This window comes from Neltuma alba, unplaced genomic scaffold (assembly GCF_004799145.2).
Source record: "Neltuma alba isolate B1F8T4 unplaced genomic scaffold, ASM479914v2 tig00011850_pilon, whole genome shotgun sequence".
Lineage (NCBI taxonomy): Eukaryota > Viridiplantae > Streptophyta > Magnoliopsida > Fabales > Fabaceae > Neltuma > Neltuma alba.
In genome coordinates, this window is record NW_021636455.1 from 626923 (window position 1) to 649269 (window position 22347).

The 22347-nt window shown below is 38.6% G+C and overlaps 6 protein-coding genes across 8 annotated transcripts; 2 read left to right on the plus strand and 4 right to left on the minus strand.

The window, feature by feature from the left end:
• Window positions 1-348: 348 nt before the first annotated feature.
• LOC114718553 (probable polygalacturonase At3g15720) lies at window positions 349-2363 on the plus strand. The gene is made up of 7 exons (XM_028903909.1): window positions 349-489; window positions 616-756; window positions 875-1057; window positions 1189-1396; window positions 1488-1569; window positions 1722-1830; window positions 1928-2363. The coding sequence occupies exons 1-7, from the start codon at window positions 349-351 to the stop codon at window positions 2273-2275; spliced, it is 1212 nt and encodes a 403-aa protein (XP_028759742.1). The 3' UTR covers window positions 2276-2363.
• An 806-nt stretch (window positions 2364-3169) lies between these two features.
• LOC114718435 (probable small nuclear ribonucleoprotein G) lies at window positions 3170-5384 on the minus strand. Of its 3 annotated transcripts, XM_028903739.1 has the most exons (4): window positions 5265-5384; window positions 5126-5148; window positions 3613-3734; window positions 3170-3519 (listed from the first exon to the last, which is right to left on the minus strand). In XM_028903739.1, exons 1-4 carry the CDS (start codon window positions 5297-5299, stop codon window positions 3460-3462), a joined length of 240 nt encoding a protein of 79 aa, XP_028759572.1. In that variant the 5' UTR covers window positions 5300-5384; the 3' UTR covers window positions 3170-3459. The 3 variants fall into 3 exon arrangements, with proteins under 3 accessions (XP_028759572.1, XP_028759573.1, XP_028759574.1); XM_028903740.1 differs by lacking the exon at window positions 5126-5148 and having other exon boundaries at window positions 5265-5316; XM_028903741.1 differs by lacking the exons at window positions 5126-5148; window positions 5265-5384 and adding an exon at window positions 4278-5080.
• A 2089-nt stretch (window positions 5385-7473) lies between these two features.
• On the plus strand, window positions 7474-9833 carry LOC114718434 (probable xyloglucan galactosyltransferase GT14). Its single transcript, XM_028903738.1, has one exon. The coding sequence runs from the start codon at window positions 7838-7840 to the stop codon at window positions 9302-9304; it is 1467 nt and encodes a 488-aa protein (XP_028759571.1). The 5' UTR covers window positions 7474-7837; the 3' UTR covers window positions 9305-9833.
• A 658-nt stretch (window positions 9834-10491) lies between these two features.
• On the minus strand, window positions 10492-11448 carry LOC114718545 (protein RALF-like 32). The gene has a single exon (XM_028903899.1). The coding sequence runs from the start codon at window positions 11145-11147 to the stop codon at window positions 10806-10808; it is 342 nt and encodes a 113-aa protein (XP_028759732.1). The 5' UTR covers window positions 11148-11448; the 3' UTR covers window positions 10492-10805.
• Window positions 11449-11962: 514 nt separating this feature from the next.
• LOC114718544 (selenium-binding protein 2-like) lies at window positions 11963-14747 on the minus strand. Its single transcript, XM_028903898.1, has 7 exons — window positions 14447-14747; window positions 13915-14110; window positions 13579-13800; window positions 13199-13430; window positions 12950-13057; window positions 12600-12872; window positions 11963-12513 (listed from the first exon to the last, which is right to left on the minus strand). The coding sequence occupies exons 1-7, from the start codon at window positions 14685-14687 to the stop codon at window positions 12232-12234; spliced, it is 1554 nt and encodes a 517-aa protein (XP_028759731.1). The 5' UTR covers window positions 14688-14747; the 3' UTR covers window positions 11963-12231.
• Window positions 14748-18832: 4085 nt separating this feature from the next.
• LOC114718555 (selenium-binding protein 2) lies at window positions 18833-22111 on the minus strand (the record flags this gene model as incomplete). Its single annotated transcript, XM_028903910.1, has 7 exons — window positions 18833-19329; window positions 19703-19975; window positions 20082-20189; window positions 20358-20589; window positions 20759-20986; window positions 21118-21313; window positions 21949-22111. Coding segments are annotated over 7 exons (1482 nt in total), but the record flags the coding sequence as incomplete, so codon positions are not given.
• Between the last annotated feature and the right edge of the window lie 236 nt (window positions 22112-22347).

Genomic DNA, 22347 nt, shown 5'->3' on the forward strand with positions numbered 1-22347 from the left:
GAGATTATACTAATCCATACCACTTGTTTATTTCTCAAATTAAAGGTATAAAAATGGCTAAGGTAGGAAGAACCGAATCATTAAAATGGTGCAATGCACTTAAAGATTGAGCAAACAAATTGAAGATCCGGAGGAATAAATATAAATGCATCAGATGGTAAAACCAGTGTTTTATAGGGAAGCATGATCCTATGCGAGGATAACATGTCTGAAATTACCAAAAGCATTCATACAAGAAATACCAAGTAATAATGCCTCTTTTTCCCCACTAGCTGTTATAGACACAAACTTCCATCACGGATGGTCGCATGATTTGAACTGCAACAGTTTCTCCAATTCAAAACAAAAATGGAGGGCCTAATTGCTATCATTTTTCTATGCTTTGTTGCCTCGCCTTTCTTCCCTGAAACAATAACAGCTCAACCTGGTCCTATCTTCAATGTGCTTGATTTTGGTGCTGCAGGAGACGGCAAAACTGATGATTCCCAAGTATGTAATCCCTGAAAATGCCAACTTCATCTACATAATCTTAACTCTCTATCTACTAATCTCATCGTACTATAGCCCATTTGGCTGATTAATTTTTGTTGGTCATGTCTTGTGACAACTTGTAAGGCTTTTCTCAAAGCATGGACGAATGTCTGTAACTCAACCCAAGGCAAGCCCTCGACCCTCTTAATACCTGAAGGCAAAACCTTCATGTTGCAACCTGTGCTTTTTCAGGGTCCTTGCAAGCCTTCATCCATTTATTTCTGGGTAAATTAATTAAACACATTTTCTCCTTTTCATTTGATCAACCCCAACACTTCCAGATGCAGAATACTAGCGCTGGACCTCGTCACAACGTATTTATTTTTTTCTCTTATGTTGCCAGATTAATGGGACCATAATTGCTCCTGCAAGTGTCAATGCTTGGAAATGGCCAGACGATGATATGGACGCATGGATTCGATTCTTAGAGGTATATAGACTTCATGTGCGTGGAAATGGTACTTTTGATGGCCAAGGTGCTCCGTGGTGGGACTGTTTTGCCAAGAACCAATGTCAAAGGCCGCAGGTATAAGTTTATAAACTTACCCTCTGCTTCGGATACTATATTCGAAGTAATTAGCAAATCAAATCAAAGGCAACAAATTTAAACAATAGTGAATTATATTGTAAATTAACTAGTGGGATGAAATGGTGCAGGCTTTGAGTTTTCACAAGTGTGCTTCTTTGGAACTTGTGGGGTTTCGTGTGGTCAACAGTCCAGGTGGTCATATAAGCGTGGACGATTGCCAGGGTTCCAATATATCCAATGTGCGCCTTGATGCCCCTCAGGATAGCCCTAACACTGACGGCATTGATATAGCAAATTCATCCAACGTTGTTGTTGCACATTCTTCCATGCAACTTGGTAACTAACCAACCTAACTAATTCACTTACCCTCTCCCACATTTGACTCACGTGTGTGTTCCTAATTTATCCTGCTCTTCTGTTGTTGCAGGTGATGATTGCATCGCCATCGATGGAGGTTCATCCTTCATCAACATTACCGGTATTTTTTGTGGGCCTGGTCACGGCATAAGGTGATCACGGTTTCAATCATCTCTGTTTATTTTTTGGCCTATTCTTTATTTCCTTCATTGAAACTTCCAAAAAAAACCTGCTCTTGTTAAAAAAAAAAAATTTGTAAGACTCATTCTGTGGTATGTTTTGTCGGGTCAATGTGCCTCTTTAGCATTGGAAGCCTGGGAAAAGATGGAAGTTATGCCCAAGTGGAAGAGATCCATGTCCGAAACTGTACCTTCACAAGAACTTCAAATGGAGCAAGAATCAAGACATGGAAGGTATGCCATGCATTCTTATATCAGACATAAATGGGAGGTTGATACGATCACGCATTGACCAGATAATATACATATTTTGTGTTTTGTTCATGATAAGGGAGGATCCGGGTTTGCCAGAAAGATCACATTTGAGGACATGATACTGGTAGAAGCTCAACACCCGGTGATTATCGACCAGAATTATAGAGCTTATTCTCCGAAGGATGACGACAACAAAGCAGTGAAGGTAAGCGACGTAACATTTAGGAATTTTCAAGGAACTGCGGCAAGTGAGAATGCGATCCAATTATTGTGCGACCGAGTCATAGGATGCACCAACATTGTCTTGGATCAAATCCATATAACTTCTTCTGTTCCCGGAAAAACAGCAGATGCGTCGTGCTTAAACGCTCATGGCAAAAGCTCCCCATCTAATGTTCCTCAAGCTCAATGCCTATTGACCTGACCCTTCTTTTGCAGCTTCCATATTTGAATGATTTAAAATACCTGGCTGAGCGGTTGCTTCAAAATGTATAAATTGCCATGTACTTCCTCTGCTCCATAACATAAGACATTGGTTAAAATAAAATTATAATTTAAAATATAAAACACAATAATTGATGTTATTTTTCCACATTCACCCTTATAAAATATAGGAGAGAGGCAAGATAATAGAAGTATAACATTGTAGGTAACTTTATCATTTTAAGACATTTAATGACTAAACTTCTATTTCTTAGAATTAGAAAAAAGTTAACTAATTTCCCATATTATGAATCAAGAGAGTATATTGTATATTAAATAAGAGTATCACTAAATATGGTTAAGATTAGTTTGATGCACTCAAAAAAAAAAAAACTGTCTAAAAATACGCTAATTATTAATTAATTGTAAAAAGGAAGAATGCCAGAGAATAGGATCTGAAAGAGAAGATCAAAAGCCGGTAGATAATCGAGCTTTGCCCCTATGAGAATTGCCTTATGCAAATGGGGGATTTTTTTTTTTTTTGGGGCCAAGGACACGTAAATGGGATATCATATCCCACGTAAGTCTTTTGTTATGGATCGGTACTTTGACCACCACGCTATAGCAAAAAATGGAATTTCACAAAAAGATACGGTTAAACTCAGGCAGGGACAACTTCTCTGAACTTATTTTTCTAAAAACTTCTCAAATACTCTTAAGATACTTAATTTCTAAGATAAATTGGTCTATAAATTTTGTTTAAATTTTCCGTCTGTTATCAGTCACATTAACGATATTTATACCCTTTCACATTTTTACACTCTATTTTCAATTTTATTACCAGATGAGCTCTAGCCCCTTGTATTCCAAAACTTACATTTCATAAAATCAACAATTTGCAAAAAATTTAAGTATCCTTTTGTAATGAAGGTGCTGCATTTTTGTTCTGACCATGACATGAGAAAATTTTATGGGTACCATTCTTTTCATTTACAAAATCCTTCTACCAATGAAAATTGTTCAATATATGAGTTCCTTGTGAATCCAAAGGAGCAGATGAGCATCCACAACTAATGGCGGCCAGCACGGCTCTCTCAAGATCCATCATTACAAGTCATACTCAGAAGCACATTGCCTAAGCAAACGCATTTTGAAAGCATAAACATATGCAAACCCGATAAGTCCCTATGACCTGTTCACAGGTTCAAGTGCCTCAACAGTGACCACACTATTTCCTCTGATAACCTGCAGCAACAGAGCAAATCATCAAACTTTTTATTGGTGCCTGCATCTTGAACGCCGATCATGAAACATAAAATGCAAAGAATAAGAACCTACCACCATGCCTATATCATTTTTCTCGTTGCCATTCACTTCCACAGTATTGTCAACAACTAGGTTCATGAACTGGTCAAACCCCCTAAGAGTGCCTATAATCATCCGATTTGCATTCAGCTTGACTGCAAAAGAACACGTCTTGAGTATTTTATTGTGTCCATCTCTCGAGGGGTGTTTACTAACATAAACCTACCTTATCAAGGTTTTAAAACAAAGGCACGTACTAACACAGACAGAATCGGAAATCACGAGTAATTAAATAATCAATCATGAAATACAAAATGGACTAGGCGAATCTGCTCGTGAAGAATGATATAGAAGTGTATGGGAAGAATATGTGTCAAATAAGAAGAATGTTATCCAATCTGAACAATTGGATGGAGCAGCTCAAGCTCCCGTCCAAATATCACACAAGTTAATAGCAAGGACGTAAATAGCAGATGAGAACTGGGCAGTGAGGTGGAGAGAGGCCAGATATGAGACCCCATTCAACCTATACTTGTATAACTGATAACGTCCAACATGCAAGTGCAGAAAGAGTTAGTCTTTACAATAGGATAATCGGGTGGTCCTAGAAATTCAGGCTGTATTTGAGCCAAATGAGCTACTATGGATCGACCATAGATACAGAAATAGAAGCACAAACCAAAGAAGCTTCGACTCACCCACAGTTCAATTGGGCATAGGGCTTCTAGGACTAGGGATGAAGCAACAAGCATGCGGCATGAAAATAGTACTGATACAAAGCTCCTGAATAGAAAACTTCGGCAGTCGACTTCACGTCATCAATGATTACGTGCATACAAAAATTGGGGCCGGCATTTCCTTTTCACATGTCGTCTTAAAGAGAAAAATCTGGTCGATGAATTTCATTTTTAGCCGTAACTAATTTCCACTTAAGTGTCATTCGATCGATGAATTTCGTCATAGAAAGCTCACGGCTTTCCTCATCCTTGGAACCGAAAATGCAGAAACAAATTAGAGGGAACTAAGTATCCCTAAAAAGTTACTAACTGGACACGTTAGGCTCCCTTTTCTTCAGATATCTGGATAACAAACGACTTCCAGATGAAAACTTGAGGCACCCAACAACCTGTCTCTCTCAAAAAGTTCTTTTCTTTCTAATCTTTCTAAGAGGTGGAATAGAATAACCCGGTTGAATCCGAAACGAAATGTCGTCAACTCCATTTGTTAGAAGGACCTCCCCTACACTATCGTAACCGAAGTAGAGTTTAACCACCAAGTTCGGATGGAAAATGATGAATCCAAAAATTCTATGGAATTCCAGCTCGACTCGAGACCAAGACTCTTTACAAAATTTCAGTCGACAGAAACGAAATCGGAACAGAACATTAGATCATTTCTCGACATCGAAGACGAGAATCAAGCCACCGGAAACAAAACTTACCAAGAGGGAAGTCATTGCAGCGCAGAACTCAAAGACAGAGAACTTAAGCGGATTAATTCGTTAAACCATTTTAGGGGGGCAAGGAACGGAAAGAAGGGAACCTACTCTGAAGTTTCTTGTCCATGTACCTGTAGGAAGGCGGAGAAAAACAAAAACAAATGCTTAGACAAAACAACAATAGAAAAAATAGACAGATAAAAAAATGGAAGAGAAACATAGAGATGACAAAGAAAGCAACGCTTACTTCTTGAGATCTGGCGGCTGGCCTGACCTGCTCATGGTGATGGATTTTCCGAACAACGAGGAAAAGAAAGAGGTTGATGAATAGGAGACAAAGAGGCCTAAAACCCTGTTCCTTTTCTACCCTAAACCCCTAATTACTGATCCGCGCGAAGAGTCTGTTTTATTTTGAGAAAAATAAAATAAAAGGAAATTAAAATTTGTAATATTTTAATTTACACACTTAGGACTTCAAGATCTTAAAAAAATAAGTGAAACTTGATGAGTTATTTTATAAATATAATTAAATAACAAAAATATAATTGTATCAAAAAATTTATCAATAAGTTGTTAACCGCTAATAATAGGTGTTGAACAACAAATGACAAAAATATATTAATAATGAAAAGTTATTTATTAATAAGCTATAAACTGATAATGACAAACAGCTAATAACAATAAATGTATTAGCAATAATAAGTTTGATATTTTTTTTAAAATCTAATACAAGAACATTTTAGTCATTTGATTATATTTATAAAATATCAGATCACGCACTGTTTTTTCTTTTAGGATTTTGAACTTTGAGGTATCAATTAGAATATTGTAATTTTCAAATGTTTTTTATGTCAATTTTCCTTTATTTTGTTCCCAGAGAAGATTTTTTTTAAATCCCCCTTAATTTTTATGGAATTGCCATGTATTAGGGCTGTTCAAAAAACCCGCAGTCTGGTCCAACCCAGTCCAGTCTGAGTGAACCCGACCCAATCTGGTCTAAAAAAAAATGACCCGATGCAATAAAAGACCAACCAGACCAGACTGCTTTCTTCGGGTTGGACTAGACCAGGGACCAAGCATTTAGACCACTTGGTCCGGTCTAGTCTAGCCCGAATATTATATATACATATATATATTAAAAAAAATAATTCTAACCTAATACCATCATTTTTCTCTCCCATAGATGCACTTCCCGTCGCCGTCAACCTCAATACCTTACCAGCTTCAGTCTTGCTTTCTTCATCTCTCATCCCTTTGCCGTCGATGATCTAAAGCTCAAAAGCAACAAGCACTAGCCACCAAATTAGTCTCCTCATCATCAATCTCAGTCTATAGTCTTCGGCCTCTCACCTCTTTCTTCTTCATCATCTTCTTAATTTTTTTAGTCTCCATCCCGTTGCTCTCTCATTAGCGACCTTCCTACTCTATCACCTGTGACCATTCCCGACCACTGCACCACTAGAGTCTATTTTGTCCACCTGCAGTTCGTATTGCCTTCCTCAACCTCTCCCCCTTCAGGTCATTGTGTCGACACCATCCTCAATCTCTCCCTTTTCAGTTTGCTAGCGTCGATTGGCCTTCTCAATCAACTTTGCAGCTTTCAACTTTCAGATCAGTTATGCATCTTCCTCCTTCCCGTGGATATGTGATTCTTCTTCATTCTCTCTATCGACCCATGCTTCTTCCCCCCCTCATCCTTGATCTGCAAGCTCAATGTTTGCGCTTCCTCCCTCATTGTGCATTTCAGGTTGGCTATTAAGTGGATTTTGCTGGTTGAATTATTTAGAAGAAGAAGAAGAAGAAGATGGACCACCTAGACCAGTCCCCCTAGTCCAAGAGACCAAGTCTGGTCTGGCCCGAATTCGGGTTTTGTCTAGACCAGACCAGACTAAGGATTGTGTTTTCCAGCCCGAGGCCTTATCTAAACCAAACTTCCGGTTGATGAGTAACCCGGTCTGGTCTGGTCTTTGCACAGCCCTGCCATGTATTGGCAAGATCGATTTCTCTTTAAAGTTTGAACTATTGGGCACTTGGCAAAACACATTCTGGTTTATAATTAAAAAATATCATCAATTTTCTTCATGCTTATTAATCGTTAGTTTTCCCGCATTTTAAACAGCCACATTAACACCATTTTGACAGAGAGAATAATAATTCAAAAAAAATACAAAATAAGTCTTAAAAGTTATTAATTTTTATTTTAAAACTTGTCATTATAAATTTTTTAAATTGTTATTAGAATTTTTTAGCAATTATTTTTTTAAAATGTTATCGTAATTCTCCCATTTTAACAAGTAAATCATTCATTGAAATAAAACTAAAATAGTATGGTTCTATCTGGTTTTAAGAAATTTAGATTTTAATTAATTTTGTACCTTTTTTCTGAATTGAAAACAAAATATATATACATGTGTGTGCGGGTTTACAATATAATGTGCGCGCGCGTGATATTAAAAAAATAAGAAGGAAGGAAAGAAAAAGAGAAGGAAGACACAAGCACGGCAGACACAGTGACAGCGGCATCTTTCTTTCCCCCGTTTTTACCAATACCGGGATGGAGGGAGAAAGGTGGTCACATAATCTTGCGCCCCACATTAACTCCTGTGTTGTTGAATCCCTATGCAACATAACCGACGTTTGCTTCCTCCGTGAGAGTCTTTACACAATCCAAACCCATTTGGTGGTCCACTTGTTGGTCTAAAAGTTCCTTAAATCTTGCCCGTCTTCATCACCACCATCGCTAAAAGCTCGAGCTGATAGTACTGTGCACTCCAATGATATGCTACCAACGGTGTAGCCCCTTGAATTTTCGGCCAGCAAATGGAGAATCCCATCACCCGAAGTTGCGCTCATCATATCTGGTTTGCGATTCTCGTCTCTTTCCTCTTGTTCTCTATTCTTCTCTGTTTTGATTACTCCGCTACATTTGATGGTCCCGGCATTAGTGGGGCCTCTTTCCCAGTCAACAAACCAGTGTTGGTTATGATGAAGAACAAGACCAGCAGTGACGCTGATCCTTCCTGCACTGGTCGATACGTTTATATTCATAACCTTCCAGGTCGGTTCAACCATGACTTGCTCCAGAATTGCCAGGTTCTCACCAGAGGAACTGATAAACCCAACATGTGTCCGTACATGGAGAACTTGGGTTTGGGCCCAGAGGTCGGGAACAATACTGAAGGGATTTTGACCAGCAGGAGTTGGTATTTCACTAATCAGTTCTTGCTAGAGGTAATTTTTCACAACAGAATGAAAAATTATAGGTGCTTGACCAATGATTCGTCTCTTGCTTCTGCAATTTTTGTTCCTTTTTACGCCGGTCTTGATGTCAGTCGCTTTCTCTGGGACTCTAGCCTCACAGTGAGGGATTCTTCCGGTTTCGACCTTGTTCAATGGCTTGCCGGAAAACCAGAATGGAAGAAAATGTGGGGTAGGGATCATTTTCTCGTTTCGGGGAGAATATCTTGGGATTTTAGAAGGCAATACGATAATGAATCTTACTGGGGTAGCAAGTTCAGGTTTCTGCCTGAATCCATGAACATGTCAATGTTAGCAGTAGAAGCAAGTTCTTGGAATAATGACTATGCAATACCATACCCAACTTCCTTCCATCCCTCAAATGATGATGAAATTCTCGGGTGGCAAGAGAGAATCAGGCACCAAAAGAGACCCTATTTGTTTACTTTCACCGGAGCTCCAAGGCCTGAACTTGAAGACTCCATTAGAGGAAAGATCATAGACCACTGCAAAGCTTCAAGTGTCTGCAGGTTCGTGGATTGTAGCAACGGCGGAGAGAAATGTGACAACCCCATTAATGTTATAGAGGTGTTTGAACAATCTGTTTTCTGCTTGCAGCCGCCAGGTGATTCATACACCAGAAGATCCATTTTTGATTCTATGTTGGCGGGCTGTGTTCCTGTCTTCTTTCATCCAGGTACAGCTTATTCGCAGTATTTGTGGTTTCTTCCCAAGAACAGGACCAAGTACTCTGTGTATATTCCTGTGAGGGATGCGAGGGAATGGCTTGTCAATGTGGAGAAGGTGCTGCTGGGAATATCAGAGGAAGAAGTGTATGCAATGAGAGATGAGGTGATAAAGCTGATTCCAAGGATAATTTATGCAGATCCGAGGGCTAAGTTGGAAAATTTTGAAGATGCATTTGACGTAGCTGTACAAGGTATGATAGAAAGGATAGAGCAGGTGAGGGAAGTCATTAGGAATGGAGGAGATCCCAGTGTTGGATTTGCAGATGAGGATCATTACAAGTATACATTTTCAGATAATTAAGATTAAGAGTAGAGGGAAGTGGCTTTTTCCCCTTTCACTTTGGGGAGGATGCAAGGCATAAATTGTAGTAGTTATGGGAAATAATCTAAGATAGGGATTAATGATATAATTGATTGTGCAACTATAGTAATATAGTATACGTTGGTGATCCCAGTTTTGGACGTTTGGGCAGCTGAGATCGAAGATTTCGCTAATAATATTTCTGGGCCAATACGCTAAAAATGAGCAGGGAGGATGGAGAGAGTGCGAGGGAGGGAAGGAAAGAGGTGTCGGTGGATGCCGACAGTGAACAGTGAGGATGGGACAGGGGATATGCTATCCATGTGACCAAACATCCCTTCCGCCCCTTCTTGGGTGACTGTCTGACTGACTGCTGCTCCCCTTTAGCCACAATCTTCGCCTCTGATTGAGCAGCTATCCGAATCTCCCAACCTTTTATGAAAATTGAAAAGTCACCTTTCATTATTTTCCTGTGATTTTTATCATTTCGTTTTCACATCATCCTATTGATTTTCATTAACTTATCCAAGTTTAATTACCTTATTAGCCTACCCGGGCACAGGCCGGGTTTCACCTGTGCGGTACTTCGACTCATCAAAACTTGGGCTAATGTCAGGCCCAGTATAATGAAAAAAGCCCTTAATTGAAGAATCGACTTTTAACAAAAATATATAATTGGACTGATAAAAACTTGAGTTAATGTCGCAGCGCTGGGAAGGTAGCACCACAGCACAGTAAAATTTTTGTATCAAAAAAAAATTGTCTTTGTTCAATGCACCCATTTGCAAAATACTTCTATGAGGAGACATAATATATTTTAAAATTAATAACACTTCATTATTATTTATTGTTTATTATTGTAGACAAAATTAAAGGAATGAGACATTAAAAAGTCTTCATAGTAAGCATAAAGTTAATTTATTATATATATCTACCACGAAAGAGATGAGCTTGATGAACAGTTCGACCCTATGCAATGAAATTTCTTGAAATTTTCTTTAAAAAAGAAGTACTAATAAATTATGTTTAGTTTTTCATCATGTATAAAACACAAAAGTCATAACACACACAAGGTACCAATTCAGGAGTTCATATGATAGCAGGCCGCAAATATTCTTGTACATAGAATTAAAGGGGGATAGCGGTCCTAGTAGACACTCAAGCGAAAGGTTAATAGAGAGCTCAAATAACATCAAAATTTTCTTTGAAATAATGAAAACAAAAGACAAGGACTAGAATTGCTCCCCTATTATTTTCACAAGGAAAAAAGAAAGGTATAAACTATTCAACGACTGGATTCTTCTCCAAATCATGTTCGTAATCATGGGAAAGACCGAGATCTCCCAGTTGAGCACGTTTTCACCCACGCAATCACATTAATTAACGAACATCTCTCAAAGCTGGGAGAGGATTATTCAAAAGACTGAGAAAATCAGAAGTTGCCTCTCTCTCTAACTATTGATTTGTGGAAAGGATTGAAAACTTTTCACGACCCTAATTATTAAGACCTACAGCGATAATACTTAGAACAGCCTCTATCGGGACGATTAGAGGGAGGAGGGAGACACCCACCAGATTTGCTATAAGCTTCGCCACTTGCACCTCCATTGCAGACAGGCTTGTCCCTCTGCAGAGCGCCTTCAGAAATATACTTCTTCCCCTCCAAAATCCTTCTGCTTATGTCGGACTCCATCAGCAGCTCGTCTTCTTCGTTGCATTCTGCTATGGAACCATTGCAGGTGTATGCCTCATGATGACTCCTCAATGAAGTCGCCCTGCTGCTCATCAGCAACAAGAAGCAGAAACTCATCACAAGTTTAATGGTGGTTTTGTAGTACTCCATTAATCTTTCTGTGTTTGCAATTTGCTTCCTTCCTTCCTTCCTTCAATTCCTTCGTTCTAGTAGTGTGGTGTGTCGATGGACACTGAGCTTTTCCTTAAACGTTGTTAGTGTGTGTTGGTGGAGAACACAGAGCTTTTATTAACGCGTGTTAGTGGAGGCGGCACTAGTTTGGTGTGTTGATGGACCGCACTAAACCAAACTTGTTTGGACCATTAGGGTATATTTGGGTTGTTTACTTTTCATGAGCTAGCTGCCTTCTCCTATGCATATCCTGTTCTGTTTATGAAATCAGCTTGTATCATTCTAGTACTTATTGTGCTTCTTTTTTCCCTTTTTGTTATTGGGTTTATTAACAAAAATATTATCCATGTATTGTTTGCAAGGCAGTAATTCATGATTGGTTTCTTAGAAAAAATATTTTAGCATATTTATAAAAAAACATTATATTGAGGGATAAACTTTTTTAAAAGGATTTTATAAAACGGAGTGAAAGTAAGATTAAAAAAGCTCGAACTCTCTCCTTACTGTCATAGTATTTGAGAAAGACTTGAAGATGGGGCATGACTTCCCTGCACTTTCCTTCCTCATTTTCACTCATCTGCAAGGATATAAAATTAGACAATTCAAGTTTCATATTTTACAAAATATTTTTTTATTTTTTCATTACTACATTTTAAAACTATTCAGGTAAAATTTGAACAGTTTTTAGTTCTTTATTTAGTTTTCATAACATAATATTGTAATAGTAGTTTTATAAAATATTGATTTTCCACTATTCGTACGTAATCAAATGGTCTTGATAAGAAATGGGGAGATTTTTTTTTTTTTTAAAGATCATTTATTGGGTTCACACAACATAAAGATGAGACATTCATATCGTTGGCAGTAGTGCTAGCTAGCTGCCAATGTGATCTCGCAACACCGGAGGGGCGACTATATTCTCACATTATTTTTTGGTCAAAACGTAATTTTGACCAAAATCAATATGAAACCAAACACACACATTAACAACGTTTAAGGAAAAGCAGTGAAACTGCAGCTACATAAAAGATACTGACATATACAAATATGATACTTGTTGTGCTCAAATCCATATATCGGAGGTGCAGTCACCACCAGGGTATCTCAACTCATGGGCAAGGACAGGACCATCCGGTTCAGCCCCAAAGTCAACGAAGAAGTTTGGGTTTATTTTCAGGCCTCCTTCCTCAGTATCAACATCTATCTGCAACATGTGGGATCCTTTCTCCACTAGCTCTGGATAAAACTGTTTATCCCATTTACTATAGAGCGAGTTGGTCACATATAACCTTTTCCCATCTAAACTCAGTTGAATCATCTGAGGCCCCCCTCTTAACTCCTTTCCCTGATAATACCATTCATGATGAACACTGATAAATAATGCTAATGAGCATGAAATAAACTAGAGTTTGGGAATGGATTAGCACTGACCTGGATCTCTGGAACATCAGATTGCCAAGTTGTACCATCTTCTGCTACAGCTTCTACTTGGCTTCCTTTCTTTATCACTCCCCCGACCCATATTTGTCCAGTAAGTCGAGGATTCTTTATGTCCGTGATGTCATACTGTCTTATATCCCCGTGAAGCCAGTTCACCGTGTATAGAAATCGATCATCAAGGGATATCACAATATCAGTTATAAGCCCGGGCAGTTCAGGAAGAACCCAGTTTTGCACTTCCAACGGTTTGACTGATATTACAACCTGCAAAACCAGTTTATTAGGCCTCAAATACTTTGACCGAAGCACAATACTAATGAAAAAGAGGATAGTCTGCATACCTCATGGCTCCATGTCCCATCCTCAGTCTTGAAGAATCGTACAACGTTACTTGACAATGCACACGCAACGAGACCTGTGTCTTTATCAGGATCATGCAGAAATCGTATCTGCATTTATTGATAAATTAGCCACTATACATGACAAAGTTGGTGCACAATAATATAACGTCACCACGAGTATAAGCAAGGTTCAAACTGAACAAAAAGGAGCTGGGAAAAAAAAAAATACTGCTTCTGTCAAACACTTGCCTCCAGGGGAATAAGCCCTGCATCGCCAAGGTCCAGAGTTTGTTTGAGTTCGCCTTCAGGCCAGCTGTACACATTCAGAAACCTCCCATATAAGCCCTCAGACACATGCTGCGGGATAAAACCTTGGGTGAACGCTGAAGGAGCCCCCCATGATGTGCCAATCATTACATCGAGCCGTGGTTGATACCAAAAGTCATAATTGAATCGAGGACTGTGGCCAGGTTTCTCCCACCTATCAAATGCGAAGCAACACATAAAGGCATGTGATTTTATTAAGAGCACTGTCTACAAACACTTGGCTAATCCCAAACTATGCATGATGAGTGAGAATGGGTAAACTCAGATGCTCTTTGAATTTCTTGCAGATGAAGAAAGGGTACCTTCCTTTGATATTGAATTCCGAGTCAAGAAGAAGATATCCACACCCTTTTTCTTCCTTATCTCCAAGACATGAAATCATTATATCACCAGAAGCAAGGCAATGGCTATTGTGAGTGTGTGTTAATCCTGTTTTCTCCACTATTTCTTCCGACTCAATAACTTTATGCATGGAAGGGGCCCTTGGATTTGTTTTTGTGTCAACCACATATACGCGACCCGATCTGGAACATGATAAGAGAAGACTTGATAAGACAAGGGAGAAAGTTTCGTAGCAGTTAAATTTATGCCCTGAAATCTGACTAGCAATACGCAGAGTTAGTGTTGATTTGTCTTACATGAGACAAGGAATGATCAAATAGCGTCGAACGGCCGATGGATCTCCAAAGCAGGAGCTACAAGTATTCCACCCTGTATGGTGAAGTTCATCACCTAAATAAGGCATAGGTAGCCTGTGGATAACTTGTGAATAAGTTGGAGAACTTGGATCCACATCTATAGTGGCTAGATAGTCTGGCTTCTCTATTCCTGTTCCTGTATCACAGTGATTCATTTTCCATCATCAAAAATCACCAAACCGCTTAGTTACATGATACGACCCAAATGTCACTTGTGCCTTCCTATATGGTAATGAAATTCCCAGGTTCTAACTAATGTTACAATTAATGGCACTCCCCTGCATCAAAAAGTGAGGTGTTTAGGAAACTAAGAAGCCAGATTTAGTTCTTTTACAGTTATTTTTGGCCAAACTATCAACCAAAGTGTGTTGTGGATGTGTTTAAGCATATGTCTTCTCGGTCCTCTCAAACACTTAAGAATACAGAGCGCGTAGCTAGCAATGGTAGTTTATGAGAAAGCGTGAGGGGTTACCAGAGTAAAGAGCAACGACATAGATAAGAGTCTCTCTGGGACCAGACATGGCGGCGAGTGGGGAAGCATACCCTGGTCCTGTGTGAGTGTGGCAGCAATCATGCTCATTACTTTGCTCCACCACAGTTTTGCTTTGCTCCACCACAACTTTGCTTTGCTCCTCCACAGCTTTCGGTTGCTCCACCACAGTTTTGCTTTGCTCCGCCACAGCTTGCTCCGGCACCACCACCTCCGTAGCCATCCCTTACGAGATCAAGATGAAGAAGAGCACAAGGCTTTTGGATGTTAGAGTCCACACCAGACGTCCTTATATACAAGTCAGGTTGGTATCATCATACGGTGTCTTTTTTGGAATATAGATGTTTGTGAGAAAGCAGTCAGAATAACGTCACTGCGGATTTAAGGACATACAAAAAAGAGAGGAAAAAAAACTACTGTGGTGCATTATTAATATTATTATATAGCACTCGTTGACATGGTGACATTGTAATAGAAGTTAACAAAGTGTTTGATTAAAATGTCTGTACATTAAAGTGTCATTTTTAAGTAAGCAACTGGGCTACTCCTCTTCATTTATAAAAGGGCCATGCAATTGCACGATTCCTAAGAGAATCTCGAGATAATAGATTTGTCCAGGAAAAAATTCCCAGAGATAAGCGTAATCTTTGTTTGTAATTAGATATACATAGAATTGACAAAAGAAGATCACCATCAATTCATTCTTAGTTGCTGTAGACAAATCCACGAGAACATTAGTATACCTGATGTTTAAAAGCTGAGGAGTGAATGAAATGGATGGCATTGCGTGTGGCATGTTTTGTTTTGATGGTATTGAGAATGTCTCGGCCGGCGGGCATGACGGGAGCTTTTAGTGACTGCAGCGTCCCTTAGGTTTCTTCGACTTCTAGTTTATGTATACAAGAAAAGTTACAGAACCAAAGGTTGATCAGACGCACATTAAATATAACCAGACCAATAATATCCTTTCATTTGTCTCAAAGTATATTTAATTCGTTTTCACTTCTTAGAAGTACTAGTTTAGTAGTTTTGGACAATCTGCTGCTGCCTTGAGAAGCCCGTTATATATACGGCATGGCGACCTCCACCCCTACCTTTCAGTCTATTGCTTCCTTGAAGAAGACGGCAAGCTTAGCCAATTCCATTTTTCCATAACCCAACCCCTCCCTTCATCTACTTCCTAGCTTCTCCTCCAATATTGTTTCGCTGTGATTTGAGTTTTCTGGATCATACGCTGCTCTCTCACACTCTCTCACACACACGCGCACAGGCACACACTGGAGGTGGATGTAGAAGAAGCAATGATGCTTTGTAACTTTTGAAATGGTGAATATTTGATGCTCAATTTCTCCCATTTGAAACTTCGTAAGCATTCGTTGCATATGAGAAGAAAAAGTTGGAACTTCAGTTAGGTTTGATGACTTTCATTATTTCAATATTTTGCTCCATTAACTAATTTTTCTGAGTTCATCGCTGCATGCTGTGTCCTGTGGAAGCACACTTGTTATAAAAACTACAAAATTCACATAAAAAATGATTTCCCTTTAAATTTATGTCATTTTCAAGTTGGACCCCAGTAAAGCTACGGGAAGACACCTTTTATTTAGGGAGAATCACAATGAGCTATTAAGGAAAAAAAATAATTACTAAAAAGTTTTATAACAATCTAAGTAGTTTGTAATGACGAGTTTCAGAATAGGAAATGATAATTTTAGGCTTGTTTTATAATTTTTTTTAAAAAAATTTATTATAATTCTCCTTTTTATTCACACACAACCGCCTCATTGCCATGATTATTACTAGAAGAATGGGTTTGGAGGAGTTTTGATGGCATCTTGGCTATAATTGCTTTTTTTATATATTAACTTGTGGTTTATCTAATAAAGATTAAAATTGATTTTTTAATAAAGATTTAATTTATAACTCATAAGACCGCGAATTCAAATCTTATAACCAATGCAAAAAATTTTGTTGGTAAATACCCCTTCAACCCTTAATATGAGATATAATTAACTAATTTAAATAGATTAAGAATTATATGTTTTTTTCTAAAACATCTAAGCATCTTCTTCCTAATTCTCTTCCTCCCTCTTACTTGATTATTATTGAGAAAATAACAATAGGATTTATTTGGAAAAAAAATCAATAAATGTAATATCAACTCTCTAATTAGGCCTATATTAAAAACAGAGAAGTAATTTGTAAGTAACTCTGTAAGCACCTTTTTATCAACACCTAAACTTTTTATCATAAAATATTAACTAATGGTTTATATTAGCTTAATGGTCATTTTCAGGGCACTTATTGGACTGTGTGCCATGTGTTGAACTGCCATAGGCTAATAAAGCTATACTCGAAAGATTTATTTTAAGAAAGCAGCAACTTTGGTTGGAAATGCAACAGCCACAGGCTACGATTCCGCTGAAAATGATCACAGCTTGAATGAATCAAATTCAAGTTACCATCACAACTTCATTATCTAGCCGCATTCCAACTCGGCCGGTTTTAGATCTCCCCATATGGATATATGACCCTCCCTTCAAAGTTCAAAAATACTGCATTCAAATTGCTCGAGATTTAATTTGACGCACACAGACCCTGTATTGATTGCCCATGCGGTAAGATCCATAAAATGAACATTACTCTTCACAAACATGTCTCCTAAATTTGTATGATTAATTAGCCTCACTTCAACGCAATGGCTAGCTTTGGATTTAACTTGTAATTTCCATATCAACATGCATTTGCATCAAGATATTCAAGAGATATGCCAACTACTGTTCACAGTTTCTGAATATTTTGCTTCTCTGTATTTTGTATTTGTTTAGGTTTTATGTAAATGATTGCTTGATTGATTCACCGTGTATAGATGCGTGGCCAAACTGGTTATTGCGCCTGATCGTATGAATAAAAGCGTTTCCACCCCTTCAATTATTGCGCCTGAATACTACAACGTCATATCACAAAACAATCAAAGCGTCGTTGAAAAATTAAGTATCCCCTTTCTTTCAGTAATCATAATTACGCATAATATTTCATGCTAGCGATGTGCGATTTACTTTTTGGTTTTTTGTATAACGATTGAATTTAATGAAATTAACATTATCTAAAGCAAAATACATACCCAAAAAAAAAGAAAGAAACTCGCAAAATTATGGACCTCATGCAAATAAATCACAGGTCGCATTATTTATGGAGGACAAGATAGATGTTAACCTCAGACGAGAAACGGAAACGCATCTAACAACTACAATGGGATTGCTCCTCCTGTTTCTCTCCCTTTACTCTTAGGCTAAGATCTGATGGGTAAATTAAATTACTAATATCTCACCAAAAAAATTAATTATTAATAGGGATAAATGGGCCAAATGAAATCAGGCCCAACTGAGATCAATGACTGAGACTTCGGTTTGGAAAGACAAGGTGGGCCTTTAGTCTCCTTGTTGTTTGTGAAGTTTAGGGCTTCACCATTCCTTCATCAGTCTCCTTGTTTTTATTTTCTTTTTCTTTCTTTGGATTTTTTTTTGGACCTAACACTTAGTAACCTCATTGAGGTCTGAGGCTTGTGTCAATTTAGGTATTAGTATTTCTGGTATTCGATATAAGAATTAGTTGATTAACTTGAATAAATTAAAAATAATTAATTAAATTAGTTATTTATAATAAATAAGTATTGTCTTTCCTAAAATATTCGATTGGTTAGAACTACCATTATACAAAAACTATTTTTTAAAAAAAAATAAATAAATATAAAAAACAAGATAGATTAAGATTTTATATTTAGAACCAAATAAAAATAAAATAAAATATCGGAGGTACAGGCATGGTAAACAAGCGCATGCTGGCTTTTGTTGTTGTCACAGTCATCACTTATTGATACCCATGCCAAACGCGAGTAGCGTGATCACACAAGTTCCGTGTTTGATTCAATTTCTCTGTTTAATTTAGTTTCTTGGACTGTTAGGATATTCGGGTGTGCTCAAGAATGGACGAAAATCAGATGCTATTGAACCGTTTCGTAGAGTGCCGCATAAGCATTTGTTTTCTTGGAGAACGTCGATTTCTGGGTCGATACAGGGTGGGAGCATACTAGGGTTATGCTGCTTCGCTCAAATGCGAAAAGATGGGATTGTTGTAGTGAACCCAATGGTTCGTTCAAGTGTACTCAGTGCTTGTGCCAATATAGCTTTTTGAAGCTCGGAAAACAGATGCATCGTCTGGTTAAAACTCTCGGACATGACTCCGGCTGGTTCATAAGCAACGCGCTTACAGATACGCATGCCAAATACAGTGACCTTTTAGCAGTAAAAGATATCTTCTATAAACTGTGCTGGAAGGACGTCATTTCTGGACTTCCGTTCTTGGGTGTGTGGTGGAACTTGAACTCTATTCACACTAATGATATTCGAGACAACTTTAAACAACAGAGATCCATGATTGAATTCTACTAATCCCAGGCATGAAGTTCACACAACACAAGGATACAGATACACAAATAGTGTTGGATGTGACTGCTACATGACATTTAAAGTAGTGAAACTGCGGGTGTATGGAAGATAACACAAGTATGATACTTAACGTGCTTAAATCCAAATGTCGGAAGTGCAGTCACCGCCAGGATATCTCATCTCATGGGCAAGGGCTGGTCCATCAGGCTCAGCTCCAAAGTCAACAAAGAAGTTGGGGTTTATTTTCAGGCCACCTTTCTCAGTATCAACATCTATCTGTAAAATATGGGATCCTTTCTCCACTATCTCTGGATAAAACTGTTTGTCCCATGGACTGAACAGCGAGTTGGTGACATACAACCTTTTACCGTCTAAACTCAGTTGAATCATCTGAGGCCCCCCTCTTAACTTGTTTCCCTGAAAAGAAAAGGTTCTATCTCATCAGCCACATTTAATCTGGTTGATTACGTGCTTAAATGTTGTTAATGACGTCTAACTCAAAACAGAGCACGGGCTGAAACTAAGTTTCTGTCTTTTACATTTCCAAGGTTACCCATCAAGCATCATGATTTAAAGTTTCACCATTTCACTAAGTTCTCTGTCAATATTTTTATGAAATATTTTGTTCTATATAATTTGCATTAAGAGCATGACCATGAGACAATGATTACTATGTTCAAATATGTTTTATGAATACCAGCTGCTTCCAATCGATCAAAGAAAAGTTCAAAATTGTGAGAGAGAATTTCAACACCAGGGTTACGAAGCTTGAGAATGGACTAGCACTGACCAGGATCTCTGGAACATCACATTGCCAAGTTGTGCCATCTTCTGCTACAGCTACTACGGGGCTTCCTTTCTTTATCAGTCCCCCAACCCAAATTTGTCCGGTAAGTCGAGGATTCTTTATGTCCGTGATGTCGTACTGTCTTATATCCCCGTGAAGCCAGTTCACAAAGTATAGATACCGATCATCAAGGGACATCAGAAAATCAGTTATAAGCCCAGGCATTTCAGGAAGAATCCAGTTTTGCACTTTCAGTGGTTTGACTGATATTGCTACCTGCAAAATCGGTCTAGGCTATGAAAATATTGATTGACGTGTGAAAGTCAAAGCACAGTACTAATTAAGAAGAGAACAAATATATATAGATATTCTTTCTGCATACCTCATGGCTCCATGACCCATCCTGAGTCTTGAAAAATCGTACCATGTTACTCGACAATGCACACCCAACGAAACCTGTATCTTTGGAAGGATCATGCAGAAACCGTATCTGCATTTATTGATGAATTAGCCACAATACATGCCAAGTTGGCGCACAATGTCACCACAAGTATAAGCAAGGTTCAAATTGAATAAGAGCAATGTAAGTAACGAAATAGCTTCAAATCCAACAAAAAGAAAAAAGGAAAAACCCTCGTAGCTTATGTCAAACACTTGCCTCCAGGGGAAGAAGCCCTGTGTTTCCAAGGTCCAGAGTTTGTCTCAGTTCGCCCCCAGGCCAGCTGTACACATGAAGATGCCTCCCGTACAAGCCGTCAGCCACATGCTGCGGGTTAAAACCTTTGGTGAATGCAGCAGGAGCCCCCCATGATGTGCTAATCATTGTGCCGTGCCGTGGTTGATACCAAAAGTCATACCCGAATATAGGACTATGCCCAGGTTTCTCCCACCTATCACATGTGAAGGAACGCATAAAACCATATGGTTTAATTATGAACACTATCTGCAAACACTTAACTATAATGAATAATCGCAAACCAGGCACATATAGAATTGGTAAACTCAGATAATCTTGACATGTGAATGTGAATTTTTTTGCAGATTAAAAGAAGGAAGTACCTTCCTTTCACGCTGAATTCAGAGTCAAGAAGAAGAAATCCATTCCCTTTAGCATTTCCTTCCTTATCTCCAAGACATGAAATCATGATATCACCGGAAGCAAGGCAATGGGATGTGTGAGGATATGCTAATCCAGTTTTCCTAATGATTTCTTCGGGCTCAACAACTTTATGCAAGGAAGGGGCCTTTGGATTTGCTTTTGTGTCAACCACATATATGCGGCCCGATCTGGAATATGATAAGAGAAGACTTGGTAAGGCAATCGAAGAAAATTTAATTTGTATCCTGCCTCAGACAAATAAATGTATCAAGTCATCAGATCGGACTAGCAATGAAAAGCGATTGTTTTTTCCTCTTACATGAGAGAAGGAAGGATCAAATAGCGTCTATCAGCGGATGGATCTCCATGGCAAGAGCTGCAAGCATTCCACCCTGTATGATGAAGTTCATCACCCACATAAGGTACAGGTAGCCTGTGGATAACTTTAGAATAAGTTGGAGAGCTTGGATCAACATCCACAGTGGCCAGATAGTCTGGCTTCTCCTTTCCTGTTCCTGTATCATGTAGATTCAATTACAATCATCAAAATCAGCGAACTGCTTTGCTATATCACGAGTATGACCCAAATATCACTGAGTCGCTACCCAGAAAAGCGGGGCGGGAAACATGCTACTGCATGAGAGATTAGAATGGAAGCACCATTGATTTAATGTTATGAAGAATTAAGGGATCTTGCAATAACCCCTGACTAGTCATAAAATTAGTGCCACTCGCCGGCACTGAAGAAACTAAGAAGCTAGATTTTAAAGCTTTTATATTTTTCTGGGCCAAAGTGTTTTACGAAATGCGCTGAGCCTCTGGAGATCACAACGACCTCGGCTCTCAATTCCAGTACAAAATCCTTTTTCTTTTGTTTCTTGTGACAAGGCTGATGGCTCAATTGGAGTAGGAAGAGTGTGCATCAGATGAATCACTGACAGCAAGTGATAACAAATTTTCAAGGGATAATTCCCAGATAACAAAGCCCAGATCTTTGAAAGAAATGAAAGGCAACAGAAAATTCTGATGAGTGAAGATATCGCACGGAAAGCTTCTTCGCAAACACCAAATTCTGTGGTAAAATGAGTACAGCTAGCAAAGTAGCAATGGTAATTTATGAGAAGGGAAAAAGAAAAGAGGTAGGGGTTACCAGCGTAAATAGCAGTAAGATAGATGAGAGTTTCTCTGGGACCAGACATGGCGTCAAGTGGGGTAGCGTACCCTGGTCCATCGGAGCAGCACGCATGGCCATTGCTTTGCTTCACCACACCATGCTCCGGCACCGCCACATCCGTATAGTAAGGTTTGTCATGTTATCAAATATCACGCGATGACGATAACATATCCGAAATCCGAATGGTCTTCGTTTTTGGTCTTGGGCCACTTCACACCTTTATCTGAACTTAGTCAGGAAAACGTCAGTATGCGGATTTAATTATTATTTTATTGTTACGACTATTAATGCCATTATATGGCGTTTTCTTACCTGGCATTGAATATTCAATAATAGTAATAAATAGTCTCCCACAAAAAAAGAAGCAAATAGTAG

Coding starts and splice junctions, on each gene's coding strand:
- LOC114718553 (XM_028903909.1), top strand. CDS start 349: ATGGAGGGCCTAATTGCTATCATTTTTCTATGCTTTGTTGCCTCGCCT. Junction 1,058..1,188: donor ACCAATGTCAAAGGCCGCAG/GTATAAGTTTAT, acceptor GAAATGGTGCAG/GCTTTGAGTTTTCACAAGTG. Junction 1,397..1,487: donor ACATTCTTCCATGCAACTTG/GTAACTAACCAA, acceptor CTGTTGTTGCAG/GTGATGATTGCATCGCCATC.
- LOC114718435 (XM_028903739.1), bottom strand. CDS start 5,299: ATGAGCAGGTCAGGCCAGCCGCCAGATCTCAAGAA. Junction 3,735..5,125: donor CATGGACAAGAAACTTCAGA/GTAGGTTCCCTT, acceptor GTTCTTTTGCAG/TCAAGCTGAATGCAAATCGG. Junction 3,520..3,612: donor AAAATGATATAGGCATGGTG/GTAGGTTCTTAT, acceptor CTGTTGCTGCAG/GTTATCAGAGGAAATAGTGT.
- LOC114718434 (XM_028903738.1), top strand. CDS start 7,838: ATGGAGAATCCCATCACCCGAAGTTGCGCTCATCATATCTGGTTTGCG.
- LOC114718545 (XM_028903899.1), bottom strand. CDS start 11,147: ATGGAGTACTACAAAACCACCATTAAACTTGTGATGAGTTTCTGCTTC.
- LOC114718544 (XM_028903898.1), bottom strand. CDS start 14,687: ATGGCTACGGAGGTGGTGGTGCCGGAGCAAGCTGTGGCGGAGCAAAGC. Junction 13,801..13,914: donor TTGATCATTCCTTGTCTCAT/GTAAGACAAATC, acceptor ATCATGTTCCAG/ATCGGGTCGCGTATATGTGG. Junction 13,431..13,578: donor GAATTCAATATCAAAGGAAG/GTACCCTTTCTT, acceptor CGCATTTGATAG/GTGGGAGAAACCTGGCCACA.